Raw genomic sequence first — 21979 nt, 5'->3', positions numbered from 1 at the left:
TTTCAAAAGTGGGGGGGGGGGGGAGAAAAGGCAAAATACACTGTAATACCCTATATGCCTTGAAGATCAACACCAGATGAGAAGCTAGTATGTACACTTATAACATAATTCTAATTCTCCGTTTGAACTTCACCAGTTCAACCCATAGATGCATTTCTCAACAGAGCCAGAGGGAAGAAAATGCTGCAAAACAGGAGTGAGAATAACATCAGATGAAAGCCAGTTGCACGTGGTGATTTACTTACTAGCGTATGTTGGGAAAGTCATCCTGTGTGAAGCAAGTCCCCTCTAAGACCAGGAGTTGGAACATTAAAGGTTTGCTAAACTTGCATCACTATTCACACCCAAAGAGCAACCTTGGAATTGTGGAGCTGAGAGGGTCCTCAGAGGTCACCCTGCTACCATGGGAAATCCATCACACCAGCGTCCCTGACGGGGGCCCTCCAGCCTCTGGCTTAAAAACTTCCTCCGGCGAAAGAAGAGCCAAGCACTTTCCAGGTGGGGCCCTGCCCCTGTCTTTCGCAGAAAGATGAAAAGAGACTATTTCACAGCTGCAGCTGCCCCACACAACAGCTGTGCATCTCTATCCCAAAGAGATATCCAGCTGCAGCATCCTCCCATGGGCCTTTTCCCCTGCTTCAGAAATGGCCATGTCACATCACGTCACCAAGACAGGCAGCCGACACCGAAATGCTGCGTTCTGCCACAACACACTGAAAACAAATCTGTGCTACAATTGTTGGGTTTTCATTCATAGCCCACCCTCTCCTGGAAGCTCAGAACACATCACAGCTGCTGTAATTCTTTGCTTTTATGTACAATCCAAAGAGCAGAGAAAGGTTGCAGTTTTGAGAAAACCAATCACCAAGTTCTCCCTCTTCGATCCTGCACATAGGTAGGTGTGTGGGTGCATTCTCGTTCTCTCTCTCACACACACTCACACACTCACACTCACTCACACACCCTAGAGCAGTTTTCTTTAACTCTTCCCTCACCCCCACCCCAGTTTTAGGAATTCTGTATTTGTTCTCTCTAGCAAAGCTGAAGACTGAACATGCGCACGGGGCAGAGATGCTTCTACTGTGGGCAGCCTGTCTGACGCATAAGAGAAACAGCGCGACAGAAGGGCCAACATGCAGGTCCATTTGTCTGCTAGGGAACTTGCTAAGCTGGACGCATTTTAACGGCAGAAGGCAACTCTGTGGCTGCTCTTGGAAGGCAAACATCTCTCTTCACCCTCAGACAAATATTATATACTAATAAGTCAGTTTAGCCATCAGTGCACATGTAGTGATGTCACCCACTCCCTGCAAAAAGAATAACTTGAGACGGGGGTTTCATGATTCTTATCCAAAACTCATAGCAGATTAAGTTAGGTATTTTGATATTTTCCATCTCAGCTACCTAGAAAATGAATAACTATCCTGCATCCAAGATCTTTTCACTTACACTTACTTTTAAGTGTATTTGTGCACTTTGAAGTTTCTTGCAACACTTATCCAGTGGTACAGGGCTTTTTATTGCATTTGCTATGAATCATTGTTATTGGGAGGGGGGTTGTAACTCAAGTAATTGCACACTTATCCTTTTTGACTTTTCTTTTTTCCCCTTTTTTATTGGGGAACTTCTTTTAAGTTAGCTTTTCAGTACTGAGTTTCTTTCTCCCAGATACAGTTATTTTATTGGCAGCCAAAAAGATCAGACACAAGAAAAACCAGATGTAGACTCATTCTACTTCAGTTCCCTAGTTTCAATGCCCTGTAATACGCCTCCCCTGCAGGGCAGACCAGTAAGAACTAGAGGCGCCACATTCACACAGTGTCCTGCACCATGCCTCTGTCCTGACCGAAGAGCGGTGAGGTCAAGCAGCCGCTCCTGTCGCCATGAACTGGCTGGTTTCTTAACCCAGTTTCCTGTGACATGGGAGCCACCTCCCAGCAGGCCATGCTTTAAGGAAGCAGCTCCTCTGCAGCCAGCCACAAAAGGAGCAGGCGCAGGAGGAGCAGGTGGAGAGAGTGAACTCGCCATTCCTTCACCAGCCCACAAATCAGATGATGCCCAGCTTCAGACAGGCCAGGACTTGTTGCAGGGCCTCAGTGACATGTGAGCCACTATCTGCTGCCTTCACATCATCTCCAGAGTCAGCATGGTGTGGAGCAGACAAAGCGTGGGAGGTAGTAGCAGCCCATTCATGTTGGTAGCAACCCGTTTAGCAATCATCCAGCACTGGAAATAGCCTGAGGGGAGTAACTCTGGATATGGGCTAATGAACACTGTGAAGGATAGTAATAATTGGGCGGGGGGGTGAGAGCAAATTTTGGTTGGTTCTAGACAAGGCACTGCCCAACTGTGGATTTTTTTTTTATTTTCTCATGGAACACCACGGCTATCAGTGCGTTTTTTATGTGATAATGGAAACCAGCGATGTCCATCTCATGGACAAACCAAACTGGACATGTTTCATGATGTATGCAAAGGATGACGGCCTGCACTAGGAGAGAGAACCCAGGCAGCAGACGACCACCACCAACTTGTGACCACTTCTAGGAAGACTACTGATCACACAACAGCATCTAAGAAGCAAAAGAAGTTGGGATTAGTTTTCTGATGTGAAATACAGATAGGCCCAGGTGACAATTGCTTGTTTATTGTGTTTTTGAATACAACTTAAAATTTAAATACTAAAAAGAAAAATGTGGGACTTGGACCAGGGAGGATGGGATTTGAATCCAGGGCTCAGCCTATGGGTCAGTCAGGCTCTCTCAGCCTAACCAACCTCACAGGGTTGGGATGCACATGTAAGCAAAAGAAAGCTAAACTGGAGTCAGAGCTCAGATATGACAAACTGAAGATTTCCACCACCGCCAAGTCCAAATAAAGGCTGCACAAACTCGAGGCTTGCTGCAATTTCAGCCATTCCTTATCTCGAAGAATGTCCGTGGCTGCTCCTGCACTGGAGACTTTTAGAGCTGCCACATTGTAGTCACTAAGAGGCTGAGCCACGGATTCGTTGATCTGACTGATGGATAACTCACACACCCCTTTACACACATGCAGCAGTGCTCTTGGCAGGCAACAGTAATAAAACCAAGATTAAAATAAACTTAATAAAAACAACCCTAAAAACGAATAGATTAAACACTCAGTTTTAAAAACACAAGAAATAAAACAGAATGCACCCAGCCCAACAGCACCCACTTCAACAGACCAGCTTAGATGCCAAAAGCTCACCTGGGGGTGAGAGGGGAATGTATTTGCCTGCTGAAGAAGAGCAGCCGGGAGGGAGCGATCCGCCTCCTCAGCAGGGAGTTCTGAATCTGAGGGCGGCCGCTGAGAGGGCCAAACGGGCCTCCGGTGGCAATGGGACCAAAAGGCAGGCCTCCCCAGAAGATCTTAAATGCTGTGGCAGGCTCATTCGGGGAGAAGGCGGTCTTTCAGGTAGCCTAGTCCCAAGCCAAATAGGGTTTTATAGGTCATAACCGGGACTAGAGATGTGAAGAAAATCCCAGAAAAAATCGGGGGGGGGGGGCGGGGAACGGGTTTTTTTCTGAAGCTTCTTTTGGTTTTTCCCAAAAAATTGGAAAAATTGAAAAAAAATGAAGAAAAAACGGATTACAGGATGTTTTATTTTAGCATGACGCTCAAACACTCCCATGTCGTTGGCCCTGGTCAACACTCAGACAGCAGCATTCTGAACCAGCTGAAATCTGTAAACACTTTTCAAAGCCAGCCCCACATATAGAGTAATCCACAATAAGGTAGTCGAAATGAGATGTAAATAAGTCCAGATCTGCACCAAGCAGGACATGACACTTTGGAAAACGGTACATGGAATGTGTCCTGGGCCCCAAGAGTTGCCAATACCATCACAAACTGTTATAAAGCAGTAGTGTAGATGCTGCCTATGGCCTGCATGCCTGCGGCCAGATCAGAAATCTCTAGGAACAGGCCCAGTTGGTGCGCTCGCCTCAGCTGGTCAAAGGCTCTCCTGGCTACCCCCGAAATCGAGGCGTCCAGGTTCAGGGCCAAATCCAGGAGTCCTCCCAACTGTGAGCCTTACATCTCCTTAGGGAATGTCTCCCTGACAGGGCTGTTGTAAGGGTCAGCACGGACGTGACCTTATTTGCTGCTACACTAATGTGGAATATCTGACGGTCACACACCGGGCACAGCATGTTCTCGAGAGAGCGGCCTCGATGGCAGCTCCCCCCCCCCCAACACACACACGGCTTCTGCTGGATGCCGTTCCACTCCACCCCACGGGGGCAAAGGCCAAGGTTATTTGTCTGAGGGGCTACGGTGGTGCATACTCTGGCACGAAGCGCCCTGGCAACAGGCTGCCAGCCAAGGTGGCTTTTTCACACACAGAGCTTCCAGGCACATCCAAAGAAACCAGCAGCCTCGAACACGAGAGCAAAAGCGACCAACCGCACCACGAGCCGGCCCAGCGCAGGGAGGCAGCAGACGCCGCTCGAGAAAGGAGCGCTGCTTTTATTGGCCCGGCCTAAAAGGCCTATAAATCCTCCCATTCAAAAGAAAGCTCAGGCCCGGCTCTTTCAAGTCCGAGGAAGGTCTGGGATGTGTCCGTCGCGGGGGGGGGGGGGCTAACTGCCGCGCGCGTCCCCTGCTGAAGTGGTCTCTTCAGCGACGCGGCTCTGCCGGAGAAGCGGCTGCTGACAGAGCCTCTCCATCGGCCAGGTAGAAACTCAGCCTCACCTGAATCCCTCCCGCCCAGCAGCCAAGGGGATTTCAGCCCTTTCACATCAGCCTCGGAAACAGCCGGGTAACAGGCCCAAAGCAATTTGCAGAACACTTTGAGCTGCTACATGCACGGCCACGTTCGGAGAAAGCGGGCACCAGTGCAAGGCGGAGGCCGGACGTTGGCCTCACTGGCCCATCACGGCCAGCCACGCAGGCATCCCTTTGCGCTCGGGGCCGCCGGGCAAGCTGCTTCTGCTAGCAGAAGCGCTGCCGGCCCTATCCTGATAGGACGCCTGTGCAACTGTGGTGAGCACCTGGGGACGGGAAGCCGAGAGGGAGCAGCCCGGCCCACGTGCGTACAGCCAGCCAAGCTCCTGCTGCGAGAGGAAGGCGAGGAGACGCCGCTCAGTTGAAATCCTCCTCTGGGCATCCCTGAAGCTGGCTGCACGGAGAGGAGCCTCTCCGGGAGACCAGCTGCTCTGCGGTCAAGAGCCAGGCTGGCTCTTCGGGGAACAACAGACTACCTCCCCCTGGTGGGCAACTGGGATTACTGCAGGAGAACTGAACAAAGGAACTGCTCTCAACCCTGAAAGCAGAAAAAGGTGGGCCTCGCAGCCCTGTGCAACCACTGGGCACGTCTTGTTTTAATGGCTGCAGGGTTCAGAAGGCTGCCTTCTCCTGCACACTATGCAAGCAAAGGTTTCTACCTTTAAAAACTACTTCATCATCAAAGAGGACGAAAAACACCAAGACATCCTTTGTCCACATCTGTCTGGTGGCCAGCCAGACACTGTCTTTGTGCCCAGCTGTTTTTGCAGAGCAAATGAGAAGGGAACATATAAACAGTCAGAGCCTGCTATTAGTGGCACGTGCATGAGAACGCCTGATGCGAAAAGCACAAAGCCAGCACAGATCAGGGACACCTCAGTGAAGAAGTGGAGTGGGGCGAGGGAACGGGGAAAGGGCTCTCATGGTGGGGCCAAAACACGTCCCCAGTCCTGAAGGCCCCAGCGTCAACCTGGGCCTGAGTAGCATCGCAGCCCAGACCAAGAGAGAGCGGGCTACTGCAAGGAACAATTAAAATAAAATAAACCACACAAACGCTCAGGAAAGTGAGAGGGAGCAGAGCACACCACACAAAAAATAATTCAATGTGGGGGGGAAATCAAAGTGCCCCCCAATAAAAACAGACTTCCCAGAATGCAATTTCAAGAGGCTGGTTATAGTATGGATCGAGCACATTCCCCAAGCCTTCTAGTGGAAGAAGCGACCGGCTACGTAGACCCCATCCAGAAGGAACCCAGCCAGGGCCCCTCAGGGCTTGGCTGTAGGCACAAGAGCAAAGCCTGCGGGTTCATTTCCACAAGGAACTTTTCCCAGACTGGCCCCAAGTCTCAGCTCGCCATCCAGGCAATGCTCCATTTTAGGGCCTGCCTTTAATATTGTACTTTATTACCGCTGTTTACATACTGACCGTGTTCCTCTACATCAGCCTGTGTATCTTTCAGAGAAAAGAGATGGCACATTTCTTAACATCTAGTGTATGATAGTGTATGGATCATCTAGTGTATGATCCAAACTCCAGCAGTGGTCCAGTCCAAAGAAAGACACTTTGCAAACCATGCCAAAGAATAGGATTCCAGACCTGGCTAGTTTTCTCTAAGACAGGGGTGGGCAACGTGTGACTATCCAGATGTTCTGGCCTATAGGGTGACCACATGAAAGGAGGACAGGGCTCCTGTATCTTTAACAGTTGTACTGAAAAGGAAATTTCAGCAAGTGTCATTTGTATATGTGGGGAATCTGGTGAAATTCCCTCTTCATCACCACAGTTAAAGCTGCAGGTGTCCTGCCCTCTTTTAAATCTGGTCACTCTAGTATAGCTCCTGCACCTTTAACTGTTGTGATGAAGAGGGAATTTCAACAGGTTCTCCATATATATTTATTATTTAAAAAACATTTATATCCTACCCTATATCATTAAGATCTCAGAGCGGCGTACAGATATACAAATGACACCTGCTGAAATTCTCTTTTCTATGCAACTGTTAAAGACACAGGAGCCCTGTCCTCCTTTTCATAGGGTCACCCTAGGGTATGAAGTACATCACAGTCGCCTCTCCCATTACAATGTTGACCAAAGCCGCACACTTACTATGGAGCAAATCCCGTGGAACGGAAGGTACCAAGGTGTCATGCAAACCGGCCAGCGGAGCCACGTTCAGCAGGACGAGACTCGGCACGTCAGCCTGCAGCGTCCGTGGCGCAGGGCCCTGGAAAGCAGCTCCACGCTCAGCCCTGCCTGCGTGCAACGGCCTCGCCACAGTTGGCCAGGGGCGGCTTTCCACCCTTGCTGACAGCTGCCACAGCCAAAACGGTCATAGCAATGACAACTGCTGCACCCCTCGCCCTTTTCCAAAAGGAAGCTGCAAGCAGGAGGCGACCGGGTGGCCCTACCAGAGACGGGGAGAAGAGCTGCAAGGCGGCCCTGGCGCTGGCCTGAGTAAAGGAAGCCCTGAGCGTGAGCCAGGCTGCTCCGCCAATTCTGCCGCTCAACGCGGGCAGATAATTCAAGGCAGATCTGTGCTATTTTTAGCTTGCCCTCCCCCATCTGGTAGAAGGAAATTTGCCTCAGGAGGGGGAGATGAGCACATTTCTGTTTAGATTGGTGCTCTCTGGGCTCAGATCACGCCATCCCGATACACTTTTTAGCCTCTTATGAATTTAAACATCAAGGAATTTCAAGCAAAACCTGTGTTCTGGTTCCTCCTGAAAGCATCCAGGATTTTACAGGCTGAACGGGGCACAGTCTAGTACAAAGAGCTCGAGTCCCATGCTCAAACCTGGCCCAGCGAGCCTCCCTTGAATTAAAGGCCCTCCAGCTCTGCCCACGTGTTACTTCTGAGAAGGAATTTTTGGAGGACATGTTTCCATTTCTACACTATTGTCCCTCCTCTGAGGCCTCTTTCCACCTGCCATGGAGCTGGCTCAAAGGGCATTACTGCCATGAATAAAGCAGTGTTTTGGTGACTGCGAAGGGACTCCACTTCACCTTTACACTGTAAGGCCATGGGACCTATTTCAGGAGACAGAAGGCCTATCCTAGGAGACTTTCAGATAAGGGTTTAGGAACCAAAACGGTTTACTCAGAGAATGCTACGCTGAGACATAACCTCTCTATTTGGGAAGCAATCAACCAGTGGTCAGCCCAGGATCAAGGGCCAAGATCTGGGCTACACAAATTGATGGTGCAACCACAGGTTCCTGCATGGAGCAGGGGGTTGGACTCGATGGCCTCAGAGGCCCCTTCCAGCTCTACTATTCTATGATTCTATGAACCACACTTGGAATGACACACACAGTTCTGGTCACCACACCACAAGCGGCATATTGCTGGAAAGGGGGCAAACAAAATGATCCAGCAGGTGAAACAACTCCTCTATGAGGAAAGGCTACTACGTCTGCAGCTGTTTGTTTACGAGCAAAGGAGAGCACGGGGAGACAGGATAGAGGTGGACACAATTATGCATAGTGTGGAGAAAGTACCCATAGAAAATCTCACGATAGTAGCACTTAGGGGCACCTTTGGCTGCAGTTCACGCAATGCAATTAATGCGTGGAATTTGCTGCGACAGGACGTGATAACGGCCAATAGCTTAGGGAACCCTAAAAGCGGATCAGACGAGTTCATGGAGGAAGGCTCAATCAGCAGCAATTAGCCACAATGAGTAAAATGGAACCTCTATATGCAGGAACAGTACACATGTCCGTTGCTGGAGGCAGGGTCTGGGAGGGGGCTATTGCTTCCAAGCCCCGCCTGTGACCTCCCACAAAGCTCCCGTCAGGCTGGCCACTGCGAGACAGCAAGATTTTGGCCCAACGGGTCTGGTTCAGCAGGGCTGCTCAGAAATCCAAGCGCTCTCTGCTGTCTTGTGGCATTTCCACACAAACACTGCCAAGAATTAGCAAGAGGCGTATCTTGTTATGAGTTTCCTTCGGTTGGTTCTCTTCCGACACTTTAAACATTTACACATACTCTTTCCACTGTCTGCAGAGGAAGGAGATACATTTGTGCTCGGTTGCACAGACATTTTGTACACGTTAAGAAAATGAAATCTCCACTTTCCTTCCACGTGTGATGCGGGAGCTGCCAGGCCATCCTGAGGGGAAAGTTGTTCATCTGGAGAAATAACCCAGTCCCTGAAGGCAAGCCTGTTGTCACGGAGAGTACAGAAACTTGCATGAGACTGATCAAAGTCCCTGTCAATATACATGCTAAATTAGGATTTGGGGGAGATGAATAGGTATCATGTTCGCATCGTGTTTGCCAATTCGTGGCCCATTCAGCCAGCTTGGAGCTTCTCAAAGTCCACGTGGCGGTCTGTACACCAGGCCACCCAAGTGCTCACCACAGAGTCCTGAACATTCATGAACCAGTTAAATAGCACTGGACCCCATACAGATACTTGGGGGGACCCTACTGCTTAGTTCCATCTATTTGGGCAACCATCAATTTCTCACTCCCGTGCCTTCTATCCTTTAACAGCTACCTAACCAGAAAAGAAGCAGTCCTCTCATCCCACGACTGTTTACGAGTCCTCGGTGAGGGATTTTGTCGAAAGCTGGCCTGCAAGTCCAAGCCCATCATGCCAGCTCACCACCCCTATAGCCACACGGGGCTACTGACAGAGAATTCCAAGGGGTTCCCCATTTAACCATTCCAGCTGTAATGGGACATTCTACTGATTTACATAGGAACTCGGGGGCCAGGGGAATTGGGTAGTGCAATGGGGAGAGGGCAACTAGTTTACAGCACCGGGGGGGGGGGGAATAGCTGGAAGAAAGGAACTTCTAAGGTTTTAGATGGGCTGCATAAAACCCAAGTTTGCACAAACCAGAAACGGCTCCTGCACGGTACCACTTCAAACCAGTGGGCGAGAAGAGCACCGTCACTGTGCCGCGTGGATTGTGTGTACACTGCCGGTGGTGCTGTGCCACATGCTGCCTTGGGACCAGTGCTCTTTAACTGTCCTGGCTCTCCGATCACAGCTTTCTTTCCTTGCGTACAGCAACATGTAGAGATGTTGTTCTAGAAGTTCCTGGACAAACAAGTAGCCCATCCAGGCAAAGGCTTCTCCCCAGCACACTAACGGGGCTCCCCACAGCCCTCTCGATGCAACCTGAACTGGTCCCACCCAGGAATGCTCGCAGTCAATGCGGACCGGCAGGGTCATGCGCCCATCTGATGCATGCCGCCCGCTTGCTCCCATACGTGCTCCAGGGACACCTGCGGGTTTCTAGCTGGGTTTATTCCCTGCACTTCTTTTGGCCCCTTCTCTTTAGAACTGGGAAGAAAAGCATGCGCCACTCGGGCCTTCTCTACCTGTTACTGTACGCAAGGAAAGCAGGCAGTAATCAGAGAGCCAGGACCGTTAAAGACCCCTGGTCCCAATGCAGCGCACGGCACGGCGCCACAGGCGGTTAGCCACACGCGTCCACACAATCCACGCGGCACAATAATGATGCGCTTCTCCCCACCAGCACTGCAACGGCTCATTTCTATGCCCAAAACAGACCCCAGTTTTTTCACCCCTTCCCCAGCAAGGATCTGGCACCACATTTCTTTTTAAAACTCAACTGGGAGGAGACTTAAAGTAACAGCTTTTTTAAAAAGAAGCAAAATAAATAAATGGGTGTTACCTGTGGATTGGCCCCCACTGGGGGCTGGTTCAGGAATTCAGTATTTATTTTATTTATTTATTTATTTATTTAGAATATTTATATACCGCTCCTCATTGAAAAAAATTCGGAGCTGTGTACAAGGTAAAATGAAAATAAAAACAGAATAAAACAGTTGAAACAAAATTTAAAAAGAAGCAAAAAAGTATGAGTCTATCATGGCTATGGGCCTTTAAAGGTGCTGCTGCTGGAATTCCAACCCCCCCCCCTTCCTCAGACAGACGGCTTCTGCCATTTGACAGGGGGGGGGCTCCCAGATGGAGGGGCTCCTAGCGCTAACAATCAAAAAGTACTGTGCAGCTATGCCGGCACTTCCTCCTTAAGAGTCTTTCCCATAACAAAAAAACATGGAATGTCAAGACCGACAAATAAAATGCTGTGGATGAGATAGTGCAACTGCGCATTAAAAGCCTCATCTGGCAGCAAAAATGAGCAATACCCACACTAGTGAGTCGCCATGTCACCTCAGCTATGTTTTATTAGATGGGGCTTGTCTTTTTTTAAAAAGAAAAGAAAAAAGACTATAGACTAAAGACCAGGGTACAAACAATCACAGTATTAAATAAACGTCCCAGATATTTTTCTCCAATACTGACTGTCCTCAGCAGCAGACAGCGTCCTATCCTTCTGCATCCACAGAGGCAATGGATGCTGTCGTGCAGCTGGCTGGGGCATTCTGGGAGTTGTAGTCCAACACATCTGGAGCGCCCCAAGTTGAGGAAGGCTGCTGTAGTGCCTGCCACGCCTACCACTCACACTAAGCCTCTGAAGAAGCTGGGTTATCTCTGCGTCATTTTCATCAATCAATTTGAAAACCTATCTAATTATTATAAACTGGAAAATTGGTGGTCTATTTTGCATCCTGGTATGATTATGCTCAAGGTCAGGGGCCTGTTGGGTTTTTTTAAAAAAGGTTCCTCGGGATGCCTGAAGGCAAAGGTCACGCAAGGCAGGAGAGGAAGCAGAACAGCTGCTCTGCTCCAGGCCGCTGCCATTCTGCAGCTGCCCACCAGGGAACAAACCTTGCATAAAGTTCCAAAAAGTGGACATTGAAAGAAGAGACCATCTGCTCACGAGTAAACCGTTTGCCCTCTTGTTTGGCAAAGCACACCGCACAACTCAAAGAGAAATGACCACACAAGTCAAGCCCTGGGACTCCAAGGTCCTAGAAGCGAACTTCACCTCTATGCTACGTGGGGCTGCCTTTGAAGACGGTTCAGAAGCTGCAGCTTCTGCAAAATGCAGCGGCCAGGTTGATAAAAGGGACCAGGAGGTTCAGGCATATAAGACCCACTCTGGCCCACTTGCACTGGCTGCCTGTATGTTTCCAAGCCCAATTCAAGGTGCAGGTTTTAACCTATAAAGCCTTACACGGCTTGGGACCACAATACCTGATGAAACGCCTCTCCCGACATGAACCTACCCGTACACTACATTCAACATCTAAGGTCCCCCTCCAGGTGCCTACTCCGAGGGATGCTCAGTGGGTGGCAATAAGAGAGAGGGTCTTCTCCGTGGTGGCCTCCCAACTGTGGAACAATCTCCCTGACGCCAACATTTGTTATCTTTTCGGTGCTGGATCAAGACTTTTCTCTTCTCCCAGGCATTTAGCAATATGTGATGAGCTTGGGTCTGTTTTTTTAGGCTCATAGTTTTTTAAAGTTGTTATAGTGGTTTTAAATGTATGTTTATATTGTATGTTTTTGTGGTTTTTATTTTTTGTATATTGTTTTTAAGTGTCTTAATCTTATGTAAACCACCCAGAGAGCTTCGGCCATGGGGCCTAATAATAATAATAATAATAATAATAATAATAATAATAATAATAAGCTCCAACACAAACTGTTCTGGTGGCCAATGCTGAGCCAGATGGACCAACAGGCTGAAGGATTTCCCTATGATCTATAGAGGGGTGGATAAAAACGGGTCTTATTTTGAAAGAAAGGGGGAAAAACAGATTTAAAATCTTTTCATTTAGACTTTTATTTATTTAAATTCCAATTGTGGCAAGTGTCTCCTTTTTTAAAAAAATAACCTGGTTTAAAATGAAATCCTAATTAAATGCACTCATTTTGGACTTTAAACTTGTACCATTTTATAACTACCACGACCAGACTGAGATAAAAGGTACTTTTCAACATCGAGAGAGATGCTCGTACCTGCTTTCTTCAGTGCCACAGTGGCTCACATATTATTCCTGGGTGCTTCCAATGGATCCAGGAAACATTGGGTCCTTCAGAAGATGATCTTGCCAGGACCATCCACAGAGCCCACCGGGGTGATCCTGTTCTCCCAACTCCCTGAGCACTGAAACGTATTTGGTTCTCTAACTATGAATAGATGCCAATCACTGGATGGAGCCCATGGGGAAGTGCTATTTTTCCAGCTTTGCTTATGGTCACTCAGTGACCTACCACTTATCAAGAGACGAAACCTACCTGTTCCTCAAACACAACCCTCCTGTTCCTCACCCGAGAAGAAACAAACCTGCTTCATCAAATCCCAGGTGTTTAAAAATATGCTACAAAAGTCCTCACTCAGAAGCAAAAACAGCAACAGACCATTAATGCTATTCTGGGTATCTTTTGCCTTTTCTAAATCAAGCAAAGTACAGCCAAGTTACCGGGTCTTTGGTGGAATTCTCACCCTTTCCCAAGCTAGAAATAAAGGCTCCTGCACCCATCTACACACATGGCACACGCACCAATGCCTGAGTGTAACATACAACATGTAGACCATTGGGCAGTTTTTCTGGCATCGCTGGCAAATCTCACAAAGTTGGATTTCGGAGAAATCCACAATGGATTCACACGAGTTTGGATATCTGTGAATCTGACCTGTGGATTCTGCAGCGCACCTGCTTTTTCCCAGCCACACAGATTCTGTATATTTGCACACCGTTTTTTTAAAAAAAACTTTCCAGAACAGTACACATATTTAGCCATAGAAAAGTACAAAAAACTGAAAGTACACTGACTTAAATGCACATTTCCCCCATAACCTAAAGTGTAAACATGTACATTTTGGGAGATCTGCGCATTTTTGTAAGCACACATTTGTGGAAGTTTGGGAAATAGAGAAAAATCCGATTCCATGAATAAGGAGACAACAAAACTAGATACTCGACAATCTACAAAACACAGACAGAACGGAGTTAACAAAATTCACACATCCTGACAGCCAAGTTACACAAATTAAACTTGTTCTGCTGACCCTATCGGCAGTTGTACAATTTGCACATTGAGTCATGGAGAGGCTTTTACACTGTGTCAGGAGTGCATGGAGGTAAAACAGGATAAGACTGGGGGGGGGGGGGAGAGAGAGGGAGAGAAAGAAGGTTGCATCCCTGGCAGAACAAAGAGCCTGCTGCCCTTCCGAAACATTCAGCAAAACATGTCCCAGCTATATCACGACTTTAATTTGCAACTCTAAGCACCACACAGCTGTTCCCTTGGTTCTTTAAAGTGAAAATCAACAATGGAAACTATTGAATTTTGAATTTCAGGTATCATTCCACAGGCCAACTGAAGCAATACAACATCTCAGCCACCGCAATGTATGTATCTTAGCAAAACAGATCCCATTTTTTCTGCCTGTGAAAGAGAGAACGCCTTAGTTCCAAGTGACTAGGGAACCCTGTCTGCTGGAATGCCCGGCTACCTCCAATTCGGCAGGTGCCTTCTCCGTTTTCCATACCTTCTCCAACAGGCATTCTCAGGAAGGTAATTTCGTCCTCTTTTTGTACATCTTTAATATAAGCAATTCATAAACGTCATTAAATAAGCAAGTCAAGAATAAGTAAAAGGGCATCTTTTTAAGAGCCACCTGCAGCAGTCTTGTCTGGGACCTAAAAGCCATGTGACCCTGAGAGGGCTTGGGGGAGCAGTGGCCTCTGCCCTCCCCATAGCACTTCCTCCAAGTGTGTCCAGAGTCCAGCGTGCACAACTCTTACTCCTCAGGAAAATTAAGTAAAGCCCATTCAAATGTACCAGTCAAACATGCACACAACCCATCTGCTCCCTTCTGGATCCCCCAAGCCTGCATGAGAACAGAACAACCAGATCACAACTAGTAAATCCCACCACTTAGGAGAGGAAAATTTCAAGGAGCTCAGCTGCTGCCACCATCCCCACCGATGGCTCCCGTAAAAAGAAGGCAGGCAGGCAGGCGAACAACAGGAATGAAGCTGCTTTTGAGAACTCCTTATGCCGAGAGTTTGCATGTGCCTGTTAAAACTACGGAAGACAGAAGGCATTCATGCTTCATCTAACGCAGAAGACAGAAGGCATTCAGGCAGAACACAAGCCGCCTTTAGGCAGACCACTCCGGATCATCACTCCCATTGATTAAAAGAGAAAATTGCACCTTTCTATTTGGGCCAAGATTTCAGACAAGTTGTTTGCATTGCTAAGGAGAAAGTCTAGGCTATAACCCTATGGGCTCTTACTTTGCAGCAGAGTAAATCGCTTCTGAGGATCATGCTGAAAAGCAACGGCATTTTTACAAGGCAAATTATAGGATACAACAAATCCTTTTCCACACACAAAAATAACAAAAATGTTGGGATTTATTTTCATCTCATCCCTAATTAAATACTTTCAGGAGGGAAGAATTCCAACCTGACATTAATTTGGAATGTTTTCTTTTAGTGTGCGCTACGGAAACCCACTGGGATTAATATTTTTTTCTAATTGCCACAAACTGTCACGGTTTGAGCTGCCAGCTGCCCCTGAACCAAGAACTCTGGCTTCAGGAGAAGTAGCACAAAGATCACGGACGTTGCCCAAGCATCCATGTTTCTTCCTCTCCTGAGAAGAAAGCAAGCCTCTTTCCACAGAGCCCATGGGACAGAACTGCAACTGTACTGGCTCACCAAGAGAATGTGTGCATTCGCACATACACTCAAAGCCCAGAATGGAGTTAGACAATTGCTTATCAGTGGTTGCTTGAAATGCAGAACAAATTGAGTCCAAAGTATTCCAAGAATAATTTGAGTCATGTTTGCCCTGCAGCCACACATAAAAATAAAATAAAAATGCTGTAAGCAAGCTGATCAAAAAATGGGAGTGCGAAGTCTACTGGCACAATCTCTACTGAAATACAGAGGAGATGAAATATACAATTGTTAGCTTACTGAGAAGCAACACTGTACATCTAAATTGAAGATTTAAAAAGCTATGACACTGTAGTAATATCAGGAAGGGGAGTTGTTCCTTCCATCTGATATTTAACCTGACAATGCATTCTCCCGGTAGCCAAGAGGCTATTTTAAGCAAAACTCCTTCTCCGCAGGAACAACCCAAGATCTGCTTGGGTGACATTTGGATAACATTATATGCTCCTGCTTTGTCTGTAGAACTGAAGCAGCAATGACAAAGTGGACAAAGATATGGGGCAGAGGAAGTGGAGATTTGAACGATTCAGAGCGACATTCACAAGGCCATCAAGCCTAATGTTTGACCCCATTTTCCAATGGCTTGGAAATTCCATATACTGTTACATTTTAAAGAGATTTAGCCAATTTATTTTGAAAATAAGCATTGAATCTCAGCACATCTGAGGGCAGTTGGGTCCTGGGAAGAAGCACCATTGCAACCTCCCAAGAAACAAGACATGAAGCGTTGCCAAAGTGGTCCTTTAAAGGTGTCTAAGGGGGGGGGGGGATTTAATTTAACACAAAGCAAATTGGACTGATGTGCTAGCACATGCCTATGATTAAGCACTGCCAGGGCTGAAAGCTTATGGGTTGCTTCCTACACACAGACACTTTCCTTTGTCAGATATATTTTTTATTTCTACCCAACAATGTCTGGAGGCATCAATATTGAACACAACAGAAAGCTGATGCCTTCATTTGGAATTAACGAACTCTCCAACACAAGCTAAGTCCACAGACAGAAGGCCTCCCCACAGAGATCTGCCTCCAAAGCAACCAAGACAGCTAGTCGTGGTGGGACATTTGGAGGGTCAGGACTTCTAGAATCCTAGAATCGCAGAGTTGGAAGGGGCCTATAAGGCCATCGAGTCCAACCCCCTGCTCATTGCACCAACTGGAGCATTCTTTAAAACCAACGTCCAGATACAAAGGCAGGTGAACATCGACAATGTCAGTGGTTTTACAAACTACCACCGCCACCAAATGTTCACAGACACGCACCAAAGCCAAGAAAAGGGTGATGCAAACAGCTGACGTTGCCGAGCGGCTGTGAGCCAGCTTGCCTGACAGGGACTCTGGTAGGGCCTGGATCTGTACAGCCCTTCTCACACTTTGGAGCACTACGTAAGTACTCTTCTGCGCTACCTCCAGAGTAAACCCCTTTCCCCCTTCACTACCAGCGCAGAGCCTTGCACTGTGCTCCAAGAGAGAGGGCCCACCAAACACCGGCATGAAATCTATAAATTTCACCACGAGTGAATCCCTGGCCAATCTTTAATGCCGCCACACTTGGAATGGTTTCAAGAGCAGGCAACGGGGAGTGGGTGTGGCAAGAATTTTTCAATTGTTCTCTGTTCACCACTGAAACCCGACCAACGCAGCAGAGACAGAGCGGTGTTTGGGTCACCCCGTGAAGTTCTGAAAGGGGAAAGTGTCCACCGGCTACCTGGGGAAGGAAGGCCGAACACAGCTTCACAAGATCTCCTCCTAGGAACAAGCAACAAAGCAAGCCCATGATTTCAACCTGCCAGGAGGAACAGGTCACGAGCCGAGGGGATTCCCTGAGCTCACCCGATTTTTATCAGCTCCTCAACAGAAGCCATTTGCCAGCAGGGAAGCAGCCAAAGCCTTGGAGGCCTGCAAACTTCTATCTACCGTGTCACCACTTCATTTCAGTCCGTGATCAGAGCAGCTTCACTGTGGCAGATCCATTTTCTTTTCTCCCAGGCCTTCATGCCGATGATTTGGTGTGGATGCCCACTTTGCTTGGGAACTGAAAAACAGTCCTCCCACAGGGAGGGTTGGAGGACACATCACAACACTATCGTGACTTGTAGAGAAGCACTTCCCAGGAATTCGGCAATGAAGTATCTGAATCAAAACAAGATACAACTCTGACAGAAATGCAACATTCCGACTCTGACCTCGGAAAGGCTGTCTCTTTCCCGAGAGCCACAGCCCCGTCGTCGTTCATGGCCAAGGCCGCCTCACCCAGCAGCAGCAACACGGCCTCCTATGCGAGCACACGATGCAAGGCAGCCAATTCAGAAAGGCTGTCTTGCTTCCTCACCACACTGTTTCTATTTTGTCTTCAAAGTTTATCCACTAAATCTATAAAAGGAATGCTGCCATTTCTTTGGAAGGAAAGTTTTCTATTTCACTTGCACCTATAATAAAAAAGAAGCTTCCAACAACGAACTTGAAGCCTGTGCATTTGCTGCACATTTTGAAGACCAGAAAAGAGTTCCTCTCCCAGTTATCTGAGTTGACTTGAATAAGCAATGCCCCCCTCCACTGTCTCCTACTGATGAGAGGGTTTGCTCTCCTGAAGGACAAAACAGGGGCAGCTCAGAAGGGTGAGCAACTGTTTTGAGTTACTTATCTTCTCCCCCACCCACCATCCTTCACAGCTTGATTCCCCCCTTCCCTAAAGACAGCAAAGCTAAAGGCCTGCTTTAAAAAAAGAAGAGGGAAGGGATAAGATAAACAAACAGTCAGATTTACAAGATAAAGCCCAGGGAAACAGCTCCCCAAAAACATCCTGCTGTAGTCAGTCTCCAAATGTCTACAGTTAATTAGCACTCAAATTGGGAATCTAAACATCTTTGAAAACTTTTACTTTCCCAGCTGATAGGCCTGTTTGGAAAAAGCAGCTGCCATTGTTAATATTTTTCAGCTAAGCACACACTTGGTCTGGGATTTCGTTCTATTTATTCTAAACAAAACTGTAAATGCCGCTTTCCCTTGCAGGACTGAAGGGGCACAAACAGGAGCTCTTCGGGATATGCAGAAGTGGGAGAGACCTGCCACAGGAACCAGAAGCCAAGCACATGGACCAGCCGTGTCTTTGAAGGTCTCCAAAATTTACTGGGAACAAAGTCTGGAGTATTTGCTTTCAGTAAATTGAGGCGCAAAGTCGGAGACATTCTTTGTATCCTTGTTAGGTTTAAGGGGTGGGGAGGGGGGCCATGTCTTTCTCTATACCTAAGAACATTTTAGTAATTAAATATGATTTCTATATCATGCCATCATGCCCACAGTACATCACAGAATAGCATCACATCTCAGGTTTCAACAATGGGAAATGAGGGAAGGAGAGAAGAGGGCCTGGCAGCCCAAGCCAAAAAAATAAGGCACAGGGTTGAGGTTTCATCCAAGAGGAATCTGCCCTACAGAAGCCCAACACAAACACAGAGAGGAACTGAGAACTTCTTGGTCCAGATGAAAATTAATGGGGAAATGGGACAGAGGTCTGCGCCTCTCTTGTGCCGTTCTCACTCAAAGAGCCAGCAGGGTTTCCCAGCGGATTGAGTCTTGAAGCAAAATGGACAACAGCTGCCCGAAAGCACTTAGTCCCAAGCATGCCGCCCAAATTAACAGTAAGCAAAAGTGGGTTTCCCCTACCTAACAAGAGTGCCTGGACAGGCAAAACACACGCACACATACTGAGGGTCCTGCCCCAGCAGAGAGAAGCAGGCAGCGCTGTATTCTGATCTACATGAACATCCCTGTAGCTCCGACTGATAGGCACGACCTTCAGCCCGCCGAATCTTCGGCCACTGACAGATAGCTGCGCGCCCAGGTGCCGACAAGGTGCTGCTGCATAAACTCCACTTGGCACCATCAGAACTTATTTACAAACTACTCTGCTGAAGCCAAACTGCTCCAACTGGAAGTACAAACACCACCGTTTGGTTTACTAAGCGTTGCCCCAACGGGGTGGCCTTATGGGACAGGGAAAGCGCTCGAACCCCTGGAAACTCAGGCTGGGAGGCGCTTTCCGAGGCGGCGGGGGGGGGGGGGCAGCGCTGGCCCCTTCCTGCCTCCCCCGTTTTGCGAGGGCCTCGCCCGGGACCCCTAACGGCCGATGCGCGTTAACCTGGCAGCCGCCCACAGCCCCGCGCGTTCCACCTGCCCGGTGGGGCGGGAAGGGCTCACCTCGGAGAACGCCACTTGGCAGGCCAGACCGGCGCGCCCCCGGGCAGCCTCCAGCGCCGCCCGCCCGCCCGCCCGGCCAGCGAGCCTCTCTGCCTCGGTCCAAGCGCCCGCACAAAAGCGCGGCGCGGGAAGCCATCTGCTGGCAAGGCCAGGCGGCCAAGAGGCATTCCTCCGCCGCCTATTTTTAAAGCGGGGGACGCGGCGCTCTAAATATAGGGGCTCCGCGGCGCAAGGCGCGGGCGCGGCGGCGGCGCTGGAGTGTCGGGTCCGGATCCGGCGGGGGTTACGGGTCCGGATCGGGCGCCCAGCCCCCCGCAGCTCGACCTTGCCGAAGAGAGCCGTTCGCCTGCGGAGCCCGGGGCGCCAAGCGAGCCGGCCGGGCGAGGAGGAGGCGGCGGCGGCGCAGCCCTCCCTTCCACGCCCGCTCCCGCAGGCCACTTGCGGCCAGAGGCGAGGCGGCGGGTGGCGCCGGAGAGGGGACCCCAAGCCCCCCGGGCCCCCTCCAGTCGCACCCCTCCCTCCGGGGAACGGAAGGGCCCGGCGCGCTCCCCTCCCCTGGCCCCGGGGGCGCCGCCCAGGTGGGGGGCCAGAGGCCGCCGGGGTAGGAAGGCGGCGGCCACCAGGCGCGCTTCTGGCTCGCTCGCTCGCTCGCTGGCGCGGGCCCCTGAAGCGCCACAGACGCGCCCCGAGGCAGCGCGGAGGGGCGCCGGGCTCCCTCCCTCGCTCGCCCGCCGGTTCCAGGCAGGCGGCGGGGCGCGGAAGCGGCGAGCGCTGTGCGCGGGGTCCGCAGGACGAGGAGCGGCGAGAGGCGCAAGTCCCCCGAGTTCGCGGCTGCTCGAGGGCTTCGCGTCCCCCTGCGGGGAGCCCGGACGGGACGGGACGGGACGGTGCGGGCTCCGCCGAGCGCCCGCAGCCTCGCCGGTCGGCCGGCCGGCCGGCCTGCCAGCCCGCCCCCCAGCCCGCGACCGGCCGGTCCCCTCTGCTTCCGCCGTCGATGCCGGGGCACGTACTTGGAGTTGGCGGCGCTCCAGGAGACCGGCTCCAGGTTCTTGGCCAGCAGCGGCGGCGCCAGCCGGCACAGGGCGAGCAGCAGCCCCACGAGTCCCCGGCACAGGCAGTCGGGGCGCCCCGCCGGCCGGCCCATCCTCCTCCTCCTCCTCCTCCTCCTCCGGCGGCGGCGGCGGCGGCGCTTAATCCACTCCGCGGGCAAAAACAATCCTCCGGCGGCGGCGGCGGCGGCGGCGTCTTCTTCACGCGGCTCCCATCGCCGCTGCCCGGCTGCGTCCCAGACCGGCGCGCGGGCGGAGCGAACCTCTCGCTCTCCAGGGGCGGCGGCGGCGGCGGCTCCTGCTGTCTCGTCTCTCTGCCCTCCTCGGGCGGTCGGGCGGTCGGTCGGGCGCCGCCGCCTGGGCGCTCCGCCCCCGCGCTCCACCCCCGCGCTCCTGGCTCCCCCGCTGCGCCCCTGCCGCTCGGCACCGGCGCCTCCGCCGTCCTGGCCGCGGGTGCCCGGGCGCTCCGTCTGCCTCGGGGATGGCGCGCGGGCGGGCGGGCGGGCGGGCGTCCTCTCCAGCGGCCCCTCTGGCGGCCAAACGCTCACTGGGCTCCCTCGGCCGCGCCGCGCGCTCTACTCCCCGCGCAGGCGATCGCGGCGGACAGCCCCGGCCTGGCGCCCAATGGCAACGCGGCTCGGAAGGGGCCTCGCCGGCCGGCCGGCCTGCTTGCTCTGGGGAGGGGCGTGGCCAGCCGACGAGGCCACGCCCCCGCGGGGTGGGAGGAGGGAGCGGGGCGCGAGCGAGCGGCGCGTCTTGCCGGAGCCGGGCGGGCGCTCCGAGCAGCCGCCGCCGCCGCCGCCTTCCTGGCAGGTGAGACGGGGCGGCGCTCCTCGCAGGGCGCTCTCCGGGACCGGAGCCGCGGGGCACGGCGGCCCTGCCAGGTAGGCGCGGCGGCAGGAGGATCCCCCCCCCGGCCCGCTGCGTTGGCGCTCGCTGCTCTGCCCGGGGCTGGGCGCGCCCGACGGGACGGGGCACGGCTGCCCCATGGCCACGGCCGTCCCGCGACACGGGGCCGCGGCCGCTGAATGGCGAGAGGCGCGAAGGGGCCCGACGGGGAGAGGGAGGAGGGGAGAGGAGGGGAGGGGAGGGGGACCAGCAAGCCTCGGCGGTGGAGGCAGCGCGGCGCTCCCTTAGGGCAGGAACCCCCCGCGCGCGTTCGGAGCCAGGGGTGATGGAGCTGGAGGTCCTCAACGCCTGGAGGGTGCCGGGTTTGGGAGGCTGCCGGGGAGCGTGGAGCTTTCCTGGGGAGGGCTCGGCGGAGGGGCCGCGAGGAGAGGCTGCACCCCCCCCCCGCCGCGAAGGAAGCACTTCTCCTCCTCGGGGCGGCGGAGGGCGCAAGAGGGACGCCTTCCCGTCCCGGGCCCGAGCTGGGCTTTGGGCTTCCTTGGCAGGG

The 21979-nt window shown here is 51.5% G+C and overlaps 1 protein-coding gene across 1 annotated transcript in view; it reads right to left on the bottom strand.

Moving 5' to 3' along the window:
- The window catches only part of EFNB1 (ephrin B1), a 113508-nt gene extending 92759 nt beyond the window's left edge, over positions 1-20749 (bottom strand). Inside the window, exon 1 of the mRNA XM_063142110.1 lies at positions 20545-20749. Coding sequence (XP_062998180.1) covers positions 20545-20678 — 134 coding nt within the window. The 5' untranslated portion in view covers positions 20679-20749. The remainder of the gene's footprint in view (positions 1-20544) is intronic.
- Positions 20750-21979: the final 1230 nt, after the last annotated feature.

This window comes from Elgaria multicarinata, chromosome 15 (assembly GCF_023053635.1).
Source record: "Elgaria multicarinata webbii isolate HBS135686 ecotype San Diego chromosome 15, rElgMul1.1.pri, whole genome shotgun sequence".
In the NCBI taxonomy this organism is placed as follows: Eukaryota; Metazoa; Chordata; class Lepidosauria; order Squamata; family Anguidae; genus Elgaria; species Elgaria multicarinata.
The sequence above is the reverse complement of the archived record's forward strand: the minus strand, read 5'-3'. Positions and strand labels throughout refer to the sequence as shown.